The sequence below is a fragment of the Anabrus simplex genome, chromosome 6 (genome assembly GCF_040414725.1).
Source record: "Anabrus simplex isolate iqAnaSimp1 chromosome 6, ASM4041472v1, whole genome shotgun sequence".
NCBI lineage: Eukaryota > Metazoa > Arthropoda > Insecta > Orthoptera > Tettigoniidae > Anabrus > Anabrus simplex.
Window position 1 is genome coordinate 118,148,616 of NC_090270.1, and position 25,322 is coordinate 118,173,937.

Genomic DNA, 25,322 nt, shown 5'->3' on the forward strand with positions numbered 1-25,322 from the left:
CGAAATGCTCAGTAATAGCGAAATTCAAAGCATATTTGATGTTTTAGGCTCTGATTTCAGCAGTTTTAGTGAGGAAGAAGTTATTAGTGATCCTGTGTATGAATGAACACGAAATATATCACCAGAGATCTTTCGCGTAGTAATATCGTACAACATGGAATGCCGAATGAACTTTCTCCCGCCCCTCAAGATCCCATTGCGACTGCCGGATTTGAACCCACGATCTTGGTACCTGGATGTGAACACTTCACCACTGATCCCCAGACTGAATCTTAATAATAATAATAATAATAATAATAATACACAGAGTGAGACATACGGCTGTAAGTTTGTATCTGGGATATAGGTTCGAATCTCATCATTCACTTACTCGTGATTTGTTTCCCATTCCTTATTTCCAAATCAGGCAAATGTTAGGCTCATGTCATATAATTAAGGCCATAACACACACTAAAGAACTTCAGAGGTGAGATAAGTTAATGAAAAATTTAAGATTTCAAAGGGATTTTTTTATGTGTTATATTTCTGTATTGTTCTGTTTTGTGTGTCATGAGCAATAGTGTGGAATTTCTCACTATACTGTTTTAACCGAAACTTGCAACACCCAAGTTGCATACTAAAAAGTTGGTGGATTCCTAGCAATGTCAGAGCAAAGGGCGGGTGGATGCAAATGGGTTAACAAGATGAAATCAGTGACGCGATATATAATAGTAGGAAAGGAGAAGGTGAAACGTGGAGCACAGAGCATGTTGCCACACAGTTTGAGTCACATAGCTATCAGCTTGCATCTGAGATATAGTGGGGTCAAATCCCAATGTCACCAGCCCTGAAGGTGGGGCTGTACCTCAAGGCCACTGTCGCTTCCTTCTAATTCGTTTCTACCCCACTGTCGCCATAAGACTTATCTGTGTTGGTGCGACATAAAGCAGATTTAAAAGAAAAAAGAAACCGACTGCCAGGACATACCCTACTCCTCTCGAATAGTACCAAGGGGTCTGCTCAAGGCTTGATGTCCCCACGTAGTGGACGAAATCACCATAAACGTCATGTGCCCTTGCTCCATATGAACACTGCGGAGAGGTTTGAAATTGAATCCAGGCTTTTGGCATACAATCTAGTGATAGAAATAACTGTGTACTGCCACTTTTCCTACCCTGCCAGCCAACATTCTGATGGTGACTTTTTTTTTTACCAACAGGGCTCAAACTGCCTTACCACGATGTCAGACCATAGAGACCAGTTGCCTTAACGATCATGGCAGGCTTTAAAATAAACTTGTATGTTCCTTCACATAAATAAAGGGACCACATTTTTGTCTGAATATTTTTTGGAAAATGTGACCTTTTGAGATAAAATTATATTACTCTCATCTTCTTTCTTTTGGGAATTTTTAAGTGTTTGAATTGAAAATTGAACTGTAAAGAAATATATATATATATATATATATTAATTTCTTTGTAGTAATGACAAAAAGAATTCTATTACAGTTATTACTTGATCCAGTATTTCAGCTGGTAATGCTAGGTACTTATCTTTAGCAACAACATAAATTGGTGTCTACAAGGTGGCAGTTGTCTGCATTTTCACTGTCCATGTTGCAAGTTGGAAGGAAATATTTGTAACTGGTAGCTATTTTGTCAAAACAACCATGTTACGCGCTTGAGAAGGCCAGGAGTGGCCTTTCAAGTAAGAAACTTAAGTAATGTCCCTACATATTGCTTTGAGTTTTTAGTAAAACTTTTGCAATAGAAATTTGTTACTTTTTGCCTGTAACCACCTCCACTTCATTGTAAAGATCTCATCAAGTGTATAATTCATTATTTATAGACGGAGATCAATAAGGTACTTGAACTTGGGGTGGATCCAAGCCGCATTATATTTGCAAATCCAACTAAACCTGCTTCCCACATCCGTCATTCGGCTGCTGTTGGAGTTCATCTTATGACCTTCGACAATGAAACAGAGTTGCACAAGATCAAGAGTCTATTCCCCACTGCCAAGTGAGTATTCTTGTGTCCTTGATATTTTATATGTATACTATTTTATCCTTAATATTCCATTGGATCAATTTGACCTGCTACAATCATATGAAAAGAGGTTACAAGATATATTGAAATGGTTACAGCTAGGAATGGAGTGGATTTGGTGCTGCACGAAGGTATGGAGTCCAGTAAGGATGTCTCCTTTGTAAATAACTGAATCTTCAAAGCCAGGGTAAATCTAGGAGTGAAACACAGAGAGGTTATCCCAACAGTGTGTTCAGACGGTGACCACCGCTCATAGTGGCAGACATGAATTACAGTGGAACCTGCCCTAACGGACACGCTTATTCAGCGTACACCTCCCTATACGGACAATTTTCCTTGGAACAGATTAAGACAAGTGTTAAATTAGCCTCGTTTAAGCGGACACCTCGAACTCTGGACAGCGGACATCGCCATTTGTCCCGCCCACTTGACTTAAGCGGACACTTCACACGTTGCAGGACAATGTATAACGCCGGACCACATGTCATCCTTTCTTTTAAAGCCATTCTTCAGACATAAGGAAAGTCCTTTTGAATGTTTGTACTATTTCGAGTGCAAGGGGAGAGAAGGTACATCGGAATGCAGTTCTGCCTAGTGGTGTATAGGCCTGTTCCGAGAATTCTAATTCCCTAGAAATGCTGCCAGAGACTGTTGACTCACAAGTTACCTGGGGATTTTCTTCCCTTCTTGCATCATTCTATTCATAACTCGGATTGTCGCTGATAAGGTCGAGCTCAGGTAGTCAACTTGAGAAGGAAAAGACAGTACAGGCGCTAATTAGTGAGACAGAAATACTGTAGCATTTCAGTTGTCTGTTAAACATGAGTAACAAGGGAAGATCGTGTTTAGATCTCGAGGCAGGAAGAAATGCGATTATAGAAAGTGACAAGGGACTTTCAGTGAGAAAGCTTGCCAAAAATTTCAACTGCAGGAAATCTCAAACACTATTGTGAAGAATAGAGCTGAAATTTTAAAGGAGGGGGAGGAAAATAGGAATCGAGGAGTGAAAAGAAAGCGGGAGTCAGTTTTTTCAGAAATGAACGTTGCGCTACATGAGTGGTTCAGGTGTGCTTGAGTGAAGAACCTGTGTGTGAGTGAACCATTTAACAGACTATTCCGTTTTTGAGAATTTTGCAGTTCTGAAAAGTGCTAAATTTACACAGACGAAGCTTTACGATTACTTCACGAAGCTGTAATGTTTGTAAATGATGTAAAATCACTTATAATAACTCTATGAAGTACTAACACAGAAATGACTTAGAATAATAAAAATAAAGATATGTATGCTTATATTTAAGGTGGATGTTCTTTGCCGTTAAAATGTTCAGTGATTTTTACGAACTTGTTTTAGCGGACACCTCTCGTATTGGACATTTTTCCTCGGAACCGACCGTGTCCGCAGAAGTGAGGTTTGACTGTATAAGGTTGCACATACATCACGTACAATGAAAATCCCAAAGTAAAGGTGGGTAAATTAAAATGAGAAAGCCTAATACAAAAGGTATTAAGAAATGAGACACAAGTGCAAATGAGAAAGGGAACGTGTTTTAAACAATCTTTTTTAAACTGTACTAGAAGTCTGTGGTAAAGTTGGAGGAAGAGTAAAAAAGAAGGAAACTAGTTGGTGGAACGTGGAACAGTAAAAAATACTTTTTAAGATCATAATGTAGCAAAGAAAAACAAGGATGTTGAAAAAACCAAAACAAATTGAATTGATTATTCCACATAGGATGTTAAAAAACATTAAACCTTGAACAAGAATACAGAGATACACACTGTTAGAGAATTGTGAGGAAAGAAAAGGTCTAGAACTGTGTGGAGTCATTTAAAAAAAACACGGGGACTGAAGAGAACCAGACAATGTTAGAGCCCAGAAATAACTCTTAAGTAATTTGGAAGATTCAAATGTTGTATGAAGGTTGTGAGAGCTGTGTGCAATTGGGATATAGCAGATCAGAATGGTTTTGAATAAAGAGAGGAGTACAACAGGGCAGTTCACTGCCCTCACTACTCTCCATCATAAATGAAAAATGAAAATGGAAACCTACAACCTGTTTTCCAGTCTTTGACCGGGTCAGGGATGTAATGAATGAATCATATATAGGCTATTAGTACGATGGGGTCGCCACTCCCAAAGTGATTTATTAATGAGTGATAGATGCTATGAAATGAGAATGGAGAGTGTTGCTGGAATGAAAGATGACAGGGAAAACCGGAGTACCCGGACTCTCCATCTTACTCATGCATATAATTATAAAGGAAATTAAAACATAGATTTGAGTTCATTGATTTTGCTGATATAGCCATCTGATGAGAGACAGAGCAGGAGGTACAGGGGAGGTTGGATTGTTGGAGAATATACATAAATTAACTGTGATCAAACAAGACAGTGGCAATGAAAATGAGTAGAAGATCTACTCATTCTAACCTCACACTTAATGAGTGAGAATTGAATTTCTGAAAAACTTCAGGTATCTTGGAAATAATGTGAATGCTAAACTAAAAGTACTAAACAGTGTCCAAAGGATCTAAATACCTCTACCAGGTGCATAATCTTGGCTGGGGCATGGCATTTCCTTTAAGAGTGTAAGAGACAGTATTCAAATAATGTCTTCTGCCAGTCATGACATACAGCTTGGAGTGTTGTGTATTAAATACACGAGACATTAGTATCTTACAGGCATGTGAAATGAAGTTCCCAAGATCAGCTATGGAGAAGACTAGAAAGGAAAGAATTGGAAATGATTACATCAAATGGGATATGCAGGTGAACCTGACAATGTAGGAAAGACAGAGCTGCATAGCTGAAATGGTATGGTCACGTAAAGCAAATGCAAGAGACTCAGATTCCCAAGAAGTACTTCGAGAAGAGCGTACCTGGTAAAAGAAAAGTCGGGTATCCCAGAAGAAGGTGTTTGGACCAAATTAAAGATCTGATAAATTTAAAAATGGGGGAGAGACATGGAAGACGTAATGAGAGAAGTAGTCTACAAAGTCAGGAATAGATGGAGGTATATCATTAACATAAATCCTACTCAGACTACTGGAAGGATTCACTGGTGGTGGTGGTGGTGGTGGTGGTGGTGATGATAGTGATGAAAGACTATGGGCTCTACCTCCGTTGGAAATTTAAATGCTCGTAGGTGCCTTGTGAAGGATGATACACAGAAGAGACTTGCAATACTCCTCTGTTGTGATGGGAATTCACTACTGTCTCATTTAGCAAAGCACAAGTAGAGATTATTCCTCTCGTAAACTTTTTCAGACCCTGACAAGCTTGTCTCTGGATGCCGGCTTTGTCATGGGAGGGGGTGCATGCATCAACACACGCTGAGGGCCCATCTTGACATATACTTACTTAGTCTTGATGTGGAAAATGTGGGACGAGAGGAAAAATTAATAAAGACTGGAAGTGGGAAAAGTCAGACAGATGTACAAGCTGTACAGAGTGGCCAGGAAGTTCCTTTACACTGAAATTCAAATTTTTTGTTTGTGTGTTCAGCCTACATCCTATGGGTCCAATATGCCTTGGTGGGTTCCTGCATGTTTGTATCATAGCTCTATGTCTGATTGTTCATCCTTAACTGCATATTAGGGGAATCAGTTTCAAATGCTGCACGAACTGCTGCTTTCAGTTGCTCATTGCCGGTGTAATGGTATTACTGTAGTGTCGGATGTTGTGACATCGGGGTTTCTTGCTGTTCGAAGCAATTGTGCCAGAGATTATTCTGCCCCATGTCCAATCCAGCATTCTGGGAAAATTTATCCAGATGTCTTCTAATGTTCCAAGGAAAATGTGCTGGTGTATCATTCTCTGATTAACAGTGCCTTTGAAATAAGGACCAGACAGGTGTTTTGCTGTCATCCCTGTCCAAACCATAATGAGAGGTGGATTGTTCTCAGCTTTATTAAAAAAAGTTACAATAGTTTTCCCCTCAAGAGAGACTTTGTGACTACAAGAGCTGTGATAAATCACACGCTTGTCAGAAAGCCAGTTTTTCTCGTGTTTGTGAAGCATAAACTGACTTGCATGCACACAGAGTAAATAAGTGCCTCTTAGAGTATGAAAAATGAAAACCTACAACCTGTTTTCCAGTCAGTGATTGGGTCAGGGATGGGATGAATGAAGTCCTGAGCTTGCGGCGAGGATAGGAATTGTGCCAGCTGCCGAAGCCTGTTGCACTTCTTTGGGGCAATGATTAATGACTGACAAATGAAATGATATTTGCGTGAGTTGCTAGAATGAAAGATGGCTGGGAAAACCGGAGTACCCGGAGAAAAACCTGTCCCGCCTCCGCTTTGTCCAGCACAAATCTCACATGCAGTGACCGGGATTTGAACCACGGTATCCTGGGGTGAGAGGCCGGCGCACTGCCGTCTGAACCACGGAGGCTTCTTAGAGTATGAATTTCAAGTAAATTTAAATCATGGTTCCTAATGAACCTCATATATGACCTTACCTGTTGAGCTCTCAATAACTATCGTGAAATAGAGTGGGGGTTGTAGATTATTTTCTCAAATTCATAGTTAGTATTTTGAGAAATAAAATTGGTACCATTACAATTCAGATATTAATGGTTCAGTAAAATAAAAATCTTTAAAAGAATATGCTGTTAAAATATGCTTCACCATTAAATATTTTAACCCAAACTGCAGTTCATTTTAAACCAACCATTTTAATTGAACATTAATATATGACCTTACCTGTTGAGAGCTCCCAATAACTGCAGTGAAACAGAATGGGGTACCCCTTTTAGTATACCTAATTTTCTAATCAATTATTTCAGCACTCGCAAGGTGTTGCACAAAACGTATAATGCCAAGGATATGTGCTTGTTCATTTATTCGCAACTTATGGTGGTTACTTGTTGAGATTTAGATAATTGTGTGCTACATCGTGAAGAATGAGCTGGAATAAACATATGACGGCGAAGATGTTGGAATTGGCATTCTTCTGTTTGATTAGATATTTTGAGGTAGTTATCCTGAAAATAATGAAAACACAAATGCAAACTTTGCTTGGGAGCAATCATTTTGAAAGTTTGTTTTATTTTCATTTTGTAATTTTCCCATCACAGAAAAGAAGGAAATTTAAACTTTAAGGAATGAATCAAGATAGAAATAAAAGGGAGTGCTGGGTTATTACTTCATAGCGACCCTCTTAGAGGCAGCCCTGCCCTTTCTCTGGAGGTAGTACAGATGGAACCCACTGCCTTATGGGATCAGGGATCCTCAAAGGCTAAGGGAGTAAACCCCGAAAGAAAATCCTCAATTACATTAGGCCTAGCAAGCCATAAAAGAGCATATTTGTAGTTTCTTTCAAAACACATAAGAGGCTCAGAATGCATTTATCAACTAAATTAAGATGCCAACATGAGCAGACTCATGTCAGGAATGATGGTTTATGGCTTGATGATAGATAGGGTCTTGCAAAAATGCAAAAATCCCAGAAGAGATGAACACAGATTGGGACCATCAACTTACTTAGTCTAACAGAAAAATATGAAGAACTAGTGGACCTCATGGAAAGGAGGAAATTAATGATACTGGAGCTGAGTGAAACCAAATGGAGAGTGAAAAGAATGAAGAAATTAAGAAAACAGTATACACTGTATTGGCATGGAAATGACAGAGATGAGGAATGGTGTTTGTTTCATCATGAGTAAAGATCTAGGAGGAGTTGCTGACATTCAGTATGTTAGTAAGAGAATAATAAAGGTGACTGTGCATTTAGGGGAAGGAATACTAACTTTGGTACAGGTGTATGCACCTCAAACTGGATATTGTGAAGACGATAAGAACCAGTTTCGTGATAATTTGGAAAAAGTTGTTGGTAAAGAGAGAGTAATCATTATATGAGATCTGAATGCACAGATTGGGACAGATGGAACAGGATATGAAAACATAATGGGACCCCATGGATATGGTGGAAGAAATATAGAAGGTGAACATCTTCTTGACTTGAGAATGGGTTGGTGGTGAAAAACAGTTGGTTCAAGAAGAAACAGAACCTAAGATAACACAATACATTTGGGATGGACAACTAAAGACTGTAATTGATAATGTTATCTCAGATGAAGAAAGGAGCAGAATGGTAACAGTTGTCAGAGTAACACCCAGTGAGAGCCTTGACAGTGACCACAGTCTGTTACTAGTGGACCTGAGAAACTTCTATTTGCCAAATGTACAGAACAGGAAAATGCCAGAAATCAAAGTATGGGAACTCCAGAAAACAGATAAGAGAAGTGAGTGTCAGAACCGGATAAAAACCCTGTTGCCAAGAGATGAAAGAAAAAATGGAGTGGCAGAATGAACCAGACTAATAAGAAACATATTGGTTAAGGAAGCAACTGAAGTTTGTGGAAAGACAAGTATGAAAACAAAGAAGGAAACACCTCGGTGGAATGAAAGAGTGAGAGCAGCAATCAGGGAAAGAAATCTTGTGCGGAAAGAAAGGGATCGGGAGAAAAATAAACCGGATCTTAATAAAGATGAGGCAAAGTCCAGAAACCTCTAACAAATATGCCAAAACAAGAAACTGGACGTTAAGAGAACAGTTACAGGCGAAAAGACCAAGGCATGGAAGATACTCACTCAGAAACTGGAGGAGGACAGCAGAGGCAATAAGAAACTACTGTATAGTGTTATCAGAGGTGAAAGGAAACCAAGAGCCTTTATGGTATTCATTTATGGTATTTCCATGTAAATGGAAGTCTGGTTAGGACAGAAAGTGACATAAGAGAAGTCCTGAAGAACCATTTTGACCACCTACTGAATAGACCCGTTCAAGAACAAAATACAGAACCGGAAATCCAAGCCTACAATAAGGAACCTCCCATCACCTGGACAGAAATTGAGACAGCCTTAAAATCTATGCCTAAAGGAAAATCTTCAGGTGCAGATGAAATGAATGTGGACATGATAAAGGCTGCAAACATCCAGGGCGTACAATGGCTGCACAGTGTACTAAATGCCGTATGGACAGACAACAAAATATGTGCAGATTGGAGCAAGGACGTTATAATTCCCATGTTTAAGAAAGGCAGCAGACGGAAACCGACCAAGTATAGAGGAATAACCCTGCTGTCTCATGGGCTAAAAATTCTAAAAAAAAAAAAAAAAAAAATCATAGAAAGGAGATTGAGAACCATTATTGAACCACAGTTAGAGGAGGAGCAATATAGATTCAGAAGTAACAGATCCACAATGGATCTAATTTTTAGCACCCACATGCTGATGGAAAAGTATTGGCAGAAAGGCAAGAACCTGGTCATTGTGTTCCTGGATATAGAAAAGGCCTATTATAGTGTTAAAGAGATAAGATCTGGGAATGCCTGAGGAAAAGAAATGTGCCTGAAGGACTGGGTAAGGAAAATTGAGATGTTGTACAGCTAAGAACAGGAATGGTGTCACCGACGTAAACAATCAACACTGCCTCACTCCAGTACTGAAAAGGAGGAAATGGAGTGAAGGGGTAGTGTTGAAGTGCACTCCAGTACCGAAAAGGAGGGGAAAGAGAGTGAACGGGCAGTGCTGAAGGCACAGTGTGTGTATTGCTATACATCCACCACTTTGCCCATTTCAATCACAACAGTTGTGTAGCGGGCTGTCTACCTGCAGCAATACATTCAGCGAGGAGGTGGGGGATACCCGTGCTTTGTTTATATCGAGACACCATTGCTGTGCTCACGTGTACAAAGACTGTACTAGCCGTGTACAAATTGGGGAAGGTCGATCATCATGGTTTGAGACCAGGAGTGGAATTCAGCAAGGAAGTGCACTGTCCCCTCTACTGTTCATCACTGTTATAGACAGTATAATGAAGAATCTCAAGGAAAAGTTAGGTGAACTGAATGCAGTGGCCTTTGCTGATGATATCGTGATTTGGGGTGAAACAGAAGAGGAAGTACAGACCAGACTCAACGTATGGAAATCCCAGTTCCAGGAATATAACCTCAACACCAGTGAGGCCAAGACAGTGGAGATGGCAGTTAACAGAGATGGGCGTCCATCAAATGTAAAACTAGGAGACCACCAGCTAGAGTGTGTGGATAGTTTACCTGACCTTGGAAGTGATAATTTGGTCAGAAAGGAAATTTACAGAGTGCAAAAGGCATCAGAATTCTACCAAGAGGTGAGGATACTTTTATGGGATGACATGATTCCAAAACCGGCCAAACTGATGATTAACAGCTATTTCATACCAATATTGACCTGTGGTATTGAAGCGTGCACCCTCACAAAAAGGGATTCATCAATACTGCAAGTATCAGTGATGAAATTTCTGAGATCCACCATCCAGAAGACCAAGATGGACAAGTTAAGAAATGAAAAGGTGAAGAAAGAAGCCGGAATAAAGACATCCCTATTAGACTGAATCGACACATCCAGTCTATGGTGGTATGGGCATGTGATGAGGATGCAGCCAACAAGAACAGCCAGAATAAATTTGGAAAGACAGGTGGAGGGGAAAAGACCTGCAGGAAGACCCAAAACCTGACAGATAGGCATGATCAAGGTTGGTCTAGTTACCAGAATATGGACATTGGATGATGTTCTGCATGACCAAGTTGTATATGGACAGGAAGAAGTGGAAGAGGCTCATTAACAGTACCCGGGAAACTGGGACTGTACAATGATAATGATTCTCCCAAAATATAAAGAAGTCATTTTTCATCATCATAGTTACACACAGATTATTTTTATGATCTTGTAAAAATATTGTTAAACTTTATGATCTACAGACTTTTAGTATGAAAAAATGTACTTTTATTTATTAACATTTCCCTTGTATTTTCACTTATTTTTGTTCCAATGAATATTAGTTTCACTGCTGCCTATAATAGAATTCCATTCCACTACCAAAATTCTGCTGGACTGCAAGATTTTCAACAAAATTTACTATTAATGAGAGTTTTCTACTTGATACTGGAAATAATTTTATTCATTAGACTTTTTTTATTACTTTCAGACTGGTTATCCGCATCCGTTGTGATGCCAGTGTAGCACAGTGTCAGCTGGGAATGAAGTTTGGGTGTGATCCTGTTGTTGAAGCCCCTCACTTGATCCATGTGGCTCACTTACTGGGGCTGGATGTTGTTGGAGTTAGTTTCCATGTGGGATCTGGATGTGGCGATCCACCTGTCTTCCGCCGTGCCATTGCTGCAGCTCGGAATCTCTTCGACTTCGGGGCAACTCTGGGGTACCAGTTCCATCTTCTTGATCTTGGTGGTGGGTATCCTGGCAACAAGGGTACCAGCATTGATAAGGTTAGTAATCTGTTGTTAAATTCTGCTAAACTCTGTAATAATGGCTGATATGTTTATAAATATACTTCATTGGCTCAACAAATGTACCAGTTGAGTCAGTAAATAGGCCACAGACAGCTGTTAAAAGGTAATTCTGCAAGATACCTTCTTGAAAACTTGTTTTCATAAATCCACCATAATTGGGGCACTTCTCTTTTTACTTCATCAGCGCCCCAGTACCTGCTTATAAATGTCTTAGAGTGTCCGTCTCTGCAACCTTCCTCACTGTATCCAACTCCGTATTACATTTCAATTATTAACGTCAAGTTCACAAAGAACCACTGGGCATTATAACACTTTCACATTTATTACTTTCAGGCCCAGTGAGGAAAACAGTGGCTAACTACCTCACTCCTCATCTCGCCCAGTATGGCTCATTTTAGAGCTGCCATTAGTTTTCGAGGTTTATACATACATACATACATACATACTTCATTATAGATGGTTATGCCTTTCAGTGTTCGCAAGTCTGTCTCCATAATCCTCTGTTTGTAATCAGCTCTGTAGCCTCATTTAGTTCCATACCTGTTATTTTTAAATCATTTGAAGCAGAGTCTAAACATAATTGTCTTCTCACTCTACTTCTCTTACCTTCCATGGCAAAGTCCATTATTTTCTTACATAATCTATCCTCTTCAGTTTGCCTCACATGGCCCCACCACTGAACCCGATGTATGCGTACAGCTTCATCCTATTTAGTCTGAACCTCCTCATTAAGCGTACCCTCCTGCCATTGTTCCTATCTGTTTGTACCAGCAGCAATCTGTATGTTGCAACATTTTGTGAAAGGAAGACATTTTGGCACTTCTGTGCACCACAATATTTTAAAATCCTCAATATATGTTCCCTCCTATATACATGTAGAACTTGCAGAAATGAATCAAACTACACCTCACGTGACATACTACCACGCCGGAATCCAGAGTTACACTAACAGTTATCCCTCATTGCAAGACTATTTTAGTACCTCAGCATGGCAGCACAATTGCATCACCTGTCTACATCATACCGAGGACAGACTCTCGTTGCTGGGTACATTGGTTATATCTCTTTACATTGAGGTATTGGACACCATTGTAGCATGTGTTGTCTAGAAGAAATTAAAACTTGCATGCTTTTGTAACTCTTGCCTGGCGAATTATGGCTCCGAAACTATGGACATTTTCTATGTCAAAATGTTAAGCATTCTTCGAAATAGCTTGTGTTTCGCTGAAAATACAGTGTGTCACTGTAGTATCTGCTTATAGCTTCAATTCGCAATAACTGAACTAGTCTTAAAGAGGTGCAATTTCGATGAGATGTAAAGTGAAAAATGCCACAAAAATCACGCTTTTTAGTTTTATCGTGTTTATAACAGTTGTGATATTTTCGTACCTCTACGTAGGAAGGTAATCCCAAAAATAAGGTCTCCTATTTCTTTATAAATACATACTTTTTTATTTCTACAGTGGTTTAAATCATTTTACAGCTGGAACATTTCCACATAATCACTATTTTGGTCGATGCATTTTTGTAGACGCTGTGACAGCTTTTGTATGCCCATGTCATACCAGCTCGCTGCCACGCTGTTCAGGAAGTTGTGAACCTCATCTTTCACCTCGTCAGTGCTGAATCACTTTCCAGCCAAATATTCTTTCAGCTTAGGGAACAAGTGATAGTCACTGGGCGCCCAGTCGTGACTATAGGGAGGGTGGGTGGGTGGTGATGTTCCACTGAAAGTGTTGCAGGAGAGCAGCGGTTTGCCGAGCAATGTGTGGGCAAGCGTTGTCATGGAGAATGCTTACACCCTTGCTCAACATTCCTCTTCTCTGGTTCTGAATTGCCCGTCTGAGTTTTGCAGGGTCTCACAGTACCTGTCAGTGTTAATTGTGGTCCCAGCGGGCGTAAAGTCGACCAACAATGCCCCTTTTCGATCACAAAACACAGTTGTCATAACTTTACCGGCAGACTGTGATTGCTTGAATTTCCGCGGCGTTGGCGAAGAGGGATGCCGCCACTGGCCTGATTGTTGCTTGGTCTCAGGTATAAAATGGAACGCCCAGTTTTCGTCACCAGTGGCAATTGAGTCCACAAAGTTGTCCTGTTCAGCTGCAGAGCGTTGAAGAAATGCACGGGAAGAATCAACTTGTTGCCGCATGTGGTCTTCAGTCGGCATGCGTGGCACCCATCCTGCGCACACCTTCCGGTATTTCAAATTTTCCGTGAAAATTCTGTGAGCGGCGCTTCGGGAAACCTCAGGAATCAAAGTGCAGAGATCATCCAGGGTGATCCGCCGATCTTCATACATGATTTGCTCAACCTTCACTACTGTCTCGACGTAAATTGACTGTCTATCGCTCCTTTGTTCGTCGTGAATTTCAGTCCGACCAGCTGCAAACTCTCTACACCACTTACGAATATTTTCGACATCCATGGACGACTCACCATACACTTCCATCAGTTGGCGATGGATTTCAATCGTTTCAGTACCTTTTGTGTTCAAAAACCAAATAACTGTACGCACTTCGCAACAGGCGGTAACATCCAACGGGAGATCCATCCTAAACGGCTGCTAAGCCAAGACTGAGTGCCTCAATGCGGTGTGCACATGTTTATATGCGACCGCGGGAAACACTCTTCACAATATTCGGACCAACAGCCACACGAACAGAGTTCTGTATTTATAAAAAAAATAGGAGACCTCATTTTTGGGATTACTCTCGTTTAACCTCATAAACTTATGTTATGCTCATAGAGGATCCAATGATCCCCTGGGCTGATCACCCAGTATACATACTGCTATAGTTTTGATGATGTTGTTTGGGTCATCGGTCCACAGACTGGTTTGCTGCAGCTCACCATGCCACTCTGTCCTGTGCTAACCTTTTCATTTCTATGTAACTACTACATCCTACATCTGCTCTAACCTGCTTTTCATACTCATATCTTGGTCTAAATCATACCATTCTTACTGCCTACACTTCCCTGAAAAACCAACTGAACAAGTCCTGGGTGTCTTATGACGTCCTATCATTCTATCTTTCTTTCTGCTCAAATTTAGCCAAATTGATATCTCACCATTACAGTTCAATATATCTTCATTCATGATTCGATCTACCAATCTCACCTTCTACATTCACGTTACAAAAGCTTCTATTCTCTTTCTGAGCTGGTTATCATCCATGTTTCCACTTCCATACAATACCGGGCGAGTTGGCCATGCGGTTAGGGGCGCGCAGGTGTGAGCTTGTATCTGGGACATAGTGGGTTCGAATCCCACTTGTTGGCAGCCCTGAAGATGGTTTTCCGTGGTTTCCCATTTTCACACCAGGCAAATGTTGGGGCTGTACCTTAATTAAGGCCACGGCCGCATCCTTCCAACTCCTGGTCCTGTTCTATCTCGTCGTCACCATAAGACCTATCTGTGTTGGTGCGACGCCATACAATGCCATGCTCCAGGCGAAAGTCTTCAAAAACATCTTTCAAATTCCTATATCAGTGTTCGAAGTGAGAAAATTTCTTATCTAAAGGAACACCTTCCTTACTTGTGCTAGCCTATGTTTTACCCCCACCTTACTTCTGTCATCGCCGGGCTGAGTGGCTCAGATGGTTAAGGCGCTGGCCTTCTAACCCCAACTTGGCAGGTTCGATCCTGGCTCAGTCCGGTGGTATTTGAAGGTGCTCAAATACGACAGCCCCGTGTCGGTAGATTTATTGGCACGTAAAAGAACTCCTGCGGGACTAAATTCCGGCACCTCGGCGTCTCCGAAGACCTTAAAAAGTAGTTAGTGGGACGTAAAACAAATAACATTATTATTATTATTATTATTATTATTATTATTATTATTATTATTATTATTAATACATAACCTTAATCCTAACGTGGAGACAGGAAGACAGAGAAAAAATTAGTTTCTGTCCACAGTTTTTAAAATCTTATTCCAAGAAAATACACAATTTTATATGACTTACCATGTATTATCTATTCACTGTGATTTTTCTCAATGATGGCGTGCGTACATTCTATAGGTTGCCATCGGCCCAAACAGCATGGCTCCCGTTCAATTAGAAACTTTTGTAAAATATTCCAAATTCTCAGAATTAAGTCATACAACAGTTCTGATGAGTTGCTAGAGTTGTGGCTTCTGGTCACCATCTTGTTTCTGTGCAGCAGTTATTACTTTTGCTTTTTACTTTCTGATAAAACTGTTGTAGATTGCTGAGATCATCAACTCTGCCCTGGATGAGTACTTTCCAAGTCCAGACGTACATATCATAGCAGAGCCTGGGCGGTACTATGTGGCATCTGCATATACATTGGCTACAAATATCCATTCCAAGAGGGAGGTAATGGACCCACAAGATAACGAAACTGTCTCGCACGTTATGTACTACATCAATGATGGCGTGTATGGCAGTTTTAACTGTCTCCTCTACGACCATGCCCAGGTCACACCTGTTCCAATGACCGTAAGTAGCATTTTATATACAATTTAAAATTGTTGGGAGTACATTTACTTTGACTGTAAAAAGTGCTAGTAGATAGGCCTAATGGCATTCTATGTATTTCTCATTATTTAACTGTATAAACATGTTGTGTAATCTCCTATTAGTGCTCAGTATAAGATACAGGATTGAAGCATTCATTGTGCTTAAAGACAATGACAGTTTTCACACCTTCAAATAGATGGGCTCATTTCTCATGTCTCAGCGACATCAATTTGTCATCAGCCCGCGATGGGTTTATTTTGTTTCCCAGCTTAATTTTGGATATCAACATTCATGGAGCGTTAACTTTTTGTCGCGTATTCAGTCAGTATGGGAAGGGTAGCATAAGAAGAAAGCCGGATGATGACAGGTAAAAGAAAAGACGAAAACCTAGGAATTTGGTGTAATCAGAACTATGATTGTAAAAGAAAAGATTTACTTCTATTTACTCAAATGATCTGCACATCTCTTCTCTAAAAAAAAAAATATTAATAATCGGGATGCATGAATTATTTGGGCAAGGTTGGAACATATTTCTCAGCAACAATAGAATTTTCTGTTGATGCGCCAGCATCCAGACACTTCCTCATGGCTTTATTCTTGCTAAGAGGGTCATAAAAGTAAGCAGTCTTTATTGGTTTTGTTGTTTGAAGTTCACAAGTAAATATTTGTGTGTAAAAAAAACATTAACTATGGTTCGTTATTGCTCATATGTAGTGAGTGAAATAATAAAAATAGTTGAAGCTGAAAAACAGGGTAACAAAATTTCAAGTAGGAAATATTGTACTACCTATCAGAATTTGTGACTGGCGAAATAAGAATGCTCTTTTATTAGAAACTTAACAGTAGCCACAGAGCTTCTTATGGTCAGCAAGCAAAGTGAAAGAAGGAAATGAAAAGAAAGGGCTTCAAAGTTAGCTTATCAGATACTTAAAAAGGGATTCTGTTTCAGTAAGAAATTTGCATCTGTTAATGGGTAGTGATGCGTATGAAGAGAAAAATCTTAATTACAAGTTTTTTTCGGCAGCATCATTATCAACTTGGACAAATTGGCAGCGCAGGTCAGACTCCAGTTTATTTCAAAATTATGTTGGACACAACGGTTAGCAAAAATGGAGAGAAGTGCATCTCCACAAGGCCAGGCGAATTTGAGAAGCTGCACTGCCTTGTGGTGCATCACAGCTGAAAGGAGAAAGATGCCTCCTTATGTAATTATAAGGCACAAAACTTTGCCAAAAATTTCTGTGTCTCTTGCAAGAAAAGAGCTGGATGGCCACAACCCTTGTGCTCGACTGGGTAAAACGTGTATGGAAAAATCAACTTAGTGCATTGTTGAACTTTAACAGCATGTATCTGATGGGCACACAAAAGATGAAGTGAAGAATGCCTATAAGGGAACCCAAGCCTAGTGTTCGTACCTAGAGGACTATGGTACATCTGTATTTCAACTGCTGGCTGTGTGCATTAATAAGCTTTTCATAGCACATTTGAAACTGTTATATCCTGTATGTACGGCAGGTAGCCACCACACATGCATGCCAACCAGAAGAATCAAGACTCAACGTGGAACTGATACAGTAGAACCTCGATAATTCGAAATCGGTTAATTCAAAATCTCGGCTAATTCGAAGCAGCTCTCGTTCCCGGAAACGTGAGGTTCGGTTTTGCATGTTATTTAAATCGTTTAATTCAAAATACGGATAATTTGTCATTCGAAGAACAATGTTGGTCACGTTACCGAAATTCAGACTTTTAATTCGAAACTGCCTTTACATTTTGAAGGAAAAAAAAGGTATTTCACTGAGTAATTAAATTCAAAATTTATCCACGTCATGAAAGAATGTATCTTCCGGAATGTGAAGGGGTAACTTTGCGCATTTTCACCTACTTTGTCGTGTCTACAGTGTGCTTCGTATCTGCTATGTTTGAGCGGAATCGTAATTATTTTGTATTTTTAGGACGCCACAATATCACAGTTGGCGAAGAAGTGTGGCTTATAGCCTGTAATCAATTCGTACGCACCAAACAATATTGTCAGTGCCAATGAAACTGCATTGTTTGTTTGTTTGTTTTATTTTTTTAAATGCTGAGACCAAACGGACTTACGGTTTTAAAGGAGAGAATTGCCAGCCGGGAAATGTACTGTGTTGCTATGCAGTGCACACTGCACACAGAAGCGAGAGACTTCCTTCCCCTGTCATAGGAAAGTTCGAAAACCCACGATGGTTTAGAGGCATCGGGCACTTTCCATGCCAGTACAAGGCATCTAAAAATGCAGACAGTACAGTAATCCAAAAGATAAAGCATTTGCACAGGGGAGCCAACATAATTTTTCCTCGTCTTTGAATCATGTTTTTCTTCCTTTCTGATCATTGGAGTCATCAGTACAGAAAATGAAGTTAATAGATTATGATATCAGAGTTATTCGACGGTACCAATAACTGATAAGACCAGTAACCATTGTGTTGCTGAGAGCAACACAGTTCCCACATTCCGATTCTATGTATTTGCAAGAAGTAAAATTCATTGTTTCAAGTTCCGTATTGACTATAATCAAATCATGTCATTTTAATTTAATGATTTGCTCAATTTTTATGTCTTTCCAGTGCTGATGATGGCTCACTTGAGCCGAAACATGTACACTCTTAATATATAATGTTAATTAAATAATCTATAAGATTATAATGTGTAGTAATGAACAGGTGGAAATGTTATACTGTACTATAGATACGTGTTGTTGAGTGTAAATTAAAAGCTTTCCAGTCTGTTGAACACACAAGTTAAATATAAATATAACACTATAACATGCCTGTAAAAAACACATTATTAAACAAGAAATAAAAATACACACTGTTGGTTTCTGAAATTGCTATTTTTGTTTTATAATGACCAACAGTAAGTGGCAGGTTAAGTTTAAACACGTATGAAACCGAATCTTTTTAACAGTTGCATAGCTTGGTGTCACTATTTTGTCATTTTTTAACCTGTGAAAATTCAAGGGAGAATTTCATACAATTATTTTCATGTTAGAAATATTTTTCATTTTGTTCTCTGCTCTGCGAAATTGGGAAGCTTGGTTTATTAGAGTCTGTACAGTATATTCCCAACTGAGAATTCTCTGTGGTAGTGATAGAATCACTGCTATATTTCTGAAATTACTAGTTCTGTTTTATAAGGTCCAACATTAGTTTTTATTTAGATATGTGTAAAAGAAACAGTTGGTGGCAGTATATAATATTGAAACTGTTAAAAAACACAGTATCACAGTAATAGATTCATGGGTTGCCACAATGTTAGTCTTAATTTGTGAAAATTCAAAGGGAGAATTGTGTACTTTTTTGTTCCTCTCAAGGCTATTAGCATTGTCGGTTAAATCTTAAGAACCTTATATAAAAACACGCTTTTTGAGAACTACATAACACTAACTTAACAAGTTCCCTCTTGGCATGTTTTCTTGGTTTGTATGTGAATTTTAATTTGCAGTCTCTGTCCTACTAAATACATGTTTACCCCTTAACTGGGGAATAGTTTCATAACGTCAACCAGCCAGTGGGTAATTATTCAGCGCAACGTGCACTTTTGGAATGGGTACAGTAGTGTGCGGTAGATGTAAATACTCACCAGAAAAATATATTTTACTTGATTTATTTAAATTATTAGTGATATAGTAGAAATTCAATAGCATTGTTATTACCATTTTTCTTGTAAACCCGTAAATATTTACATATATACACAGTGTATTTATACAAAAGTAAAGAATATTAAGTGTTCCTTTCATTATTATGATATTTTTCAAGTTTTCAGATATGCATCAATAGGTTCTACATACTTTCTGGTTCATAGATCATTCAGAAATTGCGCACAGTGTGGTAAATACGGAAGCATGGGTTGCCACAGAAAAAATGATGAACTCTTCTCAGAAGAACTCTTAAGGTTTCACTTTACTTTTTCCTGCCTGCTGGCTCTTCAGAAATGTGTGCGCGTGCGTTTTGTATTCAGGAATCATTCAAGGCGAATATTTTCGCACTACAAGATGTGTGGTTAAGGTTATTTTTAATATGTATAACTTTTGCTTTCTCAACGATTCATTTGTTTCTATATTTGTCCCTGTTTTTATCTCCTTGCAAGATGTGTATTGTTTAATATAACGCCTTGTGTAATATAAATGTCTACATGCTAGCCTATTTCCCACATTTTGGCTGAAGATGACGCCAAACAGCGTCGAAACTAGTTCCAAATGTAAATATATGTTGTAAATAAACTATAACAATTTTGTATTGAAAAGGTGGACCCTTTTAAGTTTCCTATCTTCCATTCTCAGTTCAATATGGACAAAAATGAAATTCTTAGATTTAAATAAATGTTAACAGTTCGCTCTCATTCTTCCTAATGTCAGCGACAGTTTGTTTTGCAAGTCTGTCCTCGGCACAAATATTAGTTTTTCTGTTGCTCCGCAGAGGTGTGCCTGAGCCGGAGTTTACGTACGGTAGGGTTCCTTTCCGCTCCTCCATTCCCTTACCCCCACCAACAGCGCGTGGCAACCCATCCAAATCTTGACCACGCCCAATGTTGCTTAACTTCGGTGATCTTACGGGATCTGGTGTTTCAACACGGCTACAGCCGTTGGCTTTCTTTGTAGAAAGACTCTTGCATTTTCGTTTCTGTCTTGAAAAGTACATACTCAACGACACGTCTGTAAATGATATGTTAAAACACTGTACGCAGTATTGTACAGACCTATGCATTTGATACAACAGCTTCGTTTTTTTTTTAAAGTTGCCATGAATTAAAACATACGGGCTCTAATAAAAACAGACTGCATTGTGTATCCACAACAGTGGGCAAATACAGTACAGTATTCTTAACCATCACAGAACTATGTGATGAATGTTTTAGCCTCATTGAAACCTTGCATTCTGCTTTTTTTTTTTTCTATCCAGATTAAGCAAAGTCTGGCTCAACGAGATTTTACTGTGTGATGCGACGAATGTTAATATTCTATAGCTCTTTGTTTTGTTTCTAGTGACTTGCATAATAATGCTAATTTATCTATCTTTAGGCTTCTTCTGGCAAGCTCATCCCCTCCTCCATCTGGGGCCCTACGTGTGATGGTTTGGATCAAGTTGTTGAAAACATGCTGCTGCCTCCTATGGATGTGGGAAACTGGATCATCTTTGAGAATATGGGTGCATACACTCTTCCTGTTGCCAGTACTTTCAATGGTTTCCCGATACCTAAAGTCCACATGGTAGTTGATGAGCACACATGGTAAGTTTTAAATTTTAATTAAATGTTTGTCAACTGAATATTGTCCCTTTAGCGGCGTCATTCAGTCGCCGAAACGAGGCACGTCAATGTGGTACGTTGTATTGGTCACCATCACTGTTTCAGGTCATTAAATAAAATTTATACAATAGAAGAGAATGTTGCTGGAGAACGCTTGTGGCAAAAATGAAATAAAAATATCTAAAACACTGGTGGTCTTTGTTACAGTGGAACCTCGATTCTCCGTTTTTGGAGGGATCACGAACAAAAAAAACTAACAACACGGGAAAACGGAAAATCCGGGAATGAATGAAAACCATCAACAATATAGCTAAACATTGAAAAGCTGAAATATATTATATTGGTCTGGCTTGTACCAAGACAACTGGGCAGGGGGCAACAAAGTGGTCAACAGGCTTCTAGCATCCCACACACATCACCAGATACAATGCGATTAATAACCCTTTGACTAATTAAAATTTACCCGGCGCACACCGTGACTATTTTAAACTGTGCAATTTTCTCATTTTTAACTAAGCCAGCCAATAGCGACACAGAAAATGGTGGCAAATTTGAGTTTTACAGTGCCTCCGTTTTAATTCTTGAAAATAAGAATACTTCTAGGGGCCGGTTAGTGGGTCTAGGAGAAGCGTTGGCGCCAGAAGGCTCGTAGTGATATTGCACGTGAATAACCTGCGCACAGCACTCCAGCCTATGAGATCTTTGCTCATGACTAGCAACTGGTACATTCTCGCGTAACAGGTTGCTGCTATTATATGCTAGAGTATTCAGCTGTCTCTTTACATTCAGAGGATTCACCTGGTCATCAAAACTTGCTAGTGAAAAGGTTCATTTTACTTTGTCGGGCAGTTAACTGAGAGAATGTTCACTTAAGTCCATGGATAAATAGAGCCTCATCCTATGTGATGTATTGGACGAGTTAACATAATTTATTAAATTGTATAACCTTGAATTTTCTCATCTCAGATTACCTTACCAAATGATAAAATGATGAACAGTCAAATAAGGTGGTAGAGACCGATTGACATGAGAGTAAAACCTCATTTCTGTGTACTTTAAAACAGCAGTTGACTTAACCTTGCTTGCTGGGTTGAGTCGACTGGTTATTACAAATTTGTATTTCCCGGCCACCACAGGAGTGTAGAGAACATAAAATTCACACGAAACATTTCACATATTTTAAGCATTCCTGCACTATTTTCATTAATGTAGTTCAGTTTATCTGTGATATAATGTCAAAAGTATGCAAAAATGCAGTTGGCTCTGAAGGTTTGATGGTACTATTTTATCTTGAAATTATTAAGATGATTATCCTGTGTTAATTAGCTACTGAAACATTGTAAATAGGTAGTTTGTAATTAAGTTACAATTGTCTTGCAGGTTAATGCTGAAGGATGTACTTCCTCTCACTGAGGAGCACTTTGTGTTGGGAAACTCTCCTGCCAATCTTCGCATTGGTCTTGACCTCGGTGGATGTGGAGAAATACAGGAATGGGGTGTACCACCAGCTTTGTGTCATCAAGTGGCTGCAGCAGAATCTCCCATTGATCAAGGCGTTGATCATTCATCCAGACCTCCAGCTTTCCTCTTTGAATTTGTGGAGGTGGGCCCTATCAACTGAAACAGCATTCACATGTTGAGAGGTAAAAAGAGGTTCGGTTCATGATGATGTGTGTCCACAAGGGTTGATTTCGGCTTTCCTTCCAACTCTTGTGTTACTGTTTACTTAATATATTCCTTATACTGATAAGATGTGGTATAAAAACACGACACTGAGAAATATTCTTCGAGAGAGAAGCTTAGAAGTCTGATATTGATACAAAATAATGGTGACAGTTTTAATGCTCTTGATAACTACTGCATTTGTTTGAGCGTCACTTTTATTCTGCATGCATGCAATAATTTTGCTGACTTGGCGTCTGTTTTATACAATATCAGATTCTGTATATTGCTCAGACGTAACATTCCTGCAGTAACAAAATGAAGGCCTTAATGAACTACTGTTTTGTTAGGACTCCATCCGTCCAGATAATATCTGAAAAATGTAACTTACATTTAAATAATATGGCCAATATTTATTTATGTTCTTATTTATTTAATTTATTTATGATAGAAGCTATTTATGAAGATTGGAAGCACATTGTTAAGGGATGAAGATTTGTATTTTTAATACATTTGTATATTGAGGCAATTTACAAGATGAGTATTTGGTTCCAAGGATTATGCGAGTCCTCATTACAGAATAGAAAATTGATACTTTACAGTTGAGAGGAACATACATTCTCAAGAGACTTGGGACTCTCCACTCATATTTTTTTATAGTATTATTGTAACTGGTATTATTGATACCGAAGGGTTGTGATATTTACCCCAAGTCTAGAAATCTTGAGTCCCCTTGTTCAGTTTGGCTCAATTTCTTCACAAATTTGTATGTTTAGAACGTTTATGTGCAGTTTATCTGTGATTTAAGTGTTTAAGCATTAACAGTTTTTATGCTCTATAACAAAAGTACTTAGCAATTTATAGTATTTCTAGTATGTGGATGGAAACAAAATAAAGGGTTTTCTTTACAAATCTCTTGCAGCAATTTTATGAAGAAAGTAAAACTTAAGTGTATGTCCTGAATCTTCATGTGTATCACAGTATTACCTATTTCTGCTGATGGTTGGATTGCCTCATCTTGTGAATTGCAAGTCTCATTTTGTTATACTTTTAACATGTCTTATATCTGTTGATGGTATGTGGAAGGAAAGCCAGAAACATTTTACTCTTGAGGCATTACTATTGAACCCCTCCTCTGACTACCCTCCGAATAAAATTGTTTGTAAGTGAAGCTCAGCGCAACACACATCCAGGATGTTCATGTATTTATGAAGACCTCATCACAAAAGATTTCACGAACTGTAGTAACATCCGGGAGCTAAATTTTTAAGTGTTATGCTATGGTAGGAATACTTTTCATTGAAATGTATTACACTGTATTGTTCTTAATGACTGGCTTAAATATATCAGCTGTTTACTAAATTTAGATTATCAGAAACGTGTAAAAGAAACTGGCAGTTTGTTGAATTCAATATTTCTGTGGAGTGGGTGATTGTTTTTATGTGTAGAAAGTCATGTATTTTTTGACTTTTCAATTCAGATGATTTAAAAGTCAAATTAACAGTATTCAGTACCAGTGAAAGTTCACATATTTATGAAATGCATCAAGTTTTGCTGCATTTATGATTATTTTGTTCATTCAGTGTACTGAATACTTTGAATTTGACTTATAAATCATTTGTCTTGAAAAGGTAAGGAAGACCTGTTTAGTGTTAAAAGCTCTTATTATGTTTGCTTCTTATATTCTTGTGAACCTTGCTGGGAAATTGCCAGTTCTTCCATGTTGTCTTAGTGAATAGAAATGTAGTGTTAAAAATATTGGATGTCATTATGGTAGTTAATGTGTGTAATGGAGTTAAGTTTCATAAACATTGAATATTTGTCTCCTGTGTCATACTGCTGAAATGTCATTTATGAACAATTTTGTTGATAGGTCGATTAACAATTTACTAAAGAAATCTTCCATCAAAGCACTCATAATATATATATATATATCTCTTTTCTACAGTGTAATGAAAAATTGGTACAAATAATCTTTGTACCGATATTCCTTGCTGTGGAAGCATTTTACTATTTAAAATTGTAACAAAACTTGGTAAGAGTGTAAACAACTGCATTTAAATGAGTCAATAACGATCATTTCTCCCCATTTTTTTTAATTTTTATATTTTGCTCTGTTTTATTAATCTCTATTTCATCTACATTTTTTTGTTTGGTAAACATTCTAAGATATACAATTACTTGAATATATGATTAAGAATTTTAATAGTTAGTACTGTAGTATGTATCTTGACGGGGGAAGATATTTTATATTGGAAGTACTTTCTGAATTATCATTGTGTGTTGCTTTGTATCTGTGTCTGACTCTTTCTGAAAATAAGAAATGCATTTGTCCTCTGATGTTTGGGAGGATATCCAGTTTTGTTTGAAGATCTTGGTTTTCAAGGAAAGAGGTACTGGTTTGAATAAGTGAAGAGGCAGCTTTATGTGCAAAACAATATTTGTAATTTCTTGTAATTGCCATGTGCAATAAATTATGAAGAAAAATTTTGTGTCCTTTTTTTTCTTTCTGTAAACAAAAAATAATTTCACTTTTTCTTTTATCGCTGGGCTGAGTAACTCAGACGGTAGA

At 38.5% G+C, this 25,322-nt stretch overlaps 1 protein-coding gene across 2 annotated transcripts in view; it reads left to right on the forward strand.

Moving 5' to 3' along the window:
• LOC136876166 (ornithine decarboxylase 1) overlaps nt 1–25,237 on the forward strand; it is a 75,897-nt gene extending 50,660 nt beyond the window's left edge. For both annotated transcript variants that reach the window (XM_067149885.2, XM_067149886.2), the window contains exons 6-10: nt 1,828–2,000; nt 10,999–11,296; nt 15,530–15,784; nt 20,862–21,070; nt 22,469–25,237. In XM_067149885.2, coding sequence (XP_067005986.1) covers nt 1,828–2,000; nt 10,999–11,296; nt 15,530–15,784; nt 20,862–21,070; nt 22,469–22,709 — 1,176 coding nt within the window. In that variant the 3' untranslated portion in view covers nt 22,710–25,237. The remainder of the gene's footprint in view (nt 1–1,827; nt 2,001–10,998; nt 11,297–15,529; nt 15,785–20,861; nt 21,071–22,468) is intronic.
• The last annotated feature ends 85 nt before the right edge of the window (nt 25,238–25,322 follow it).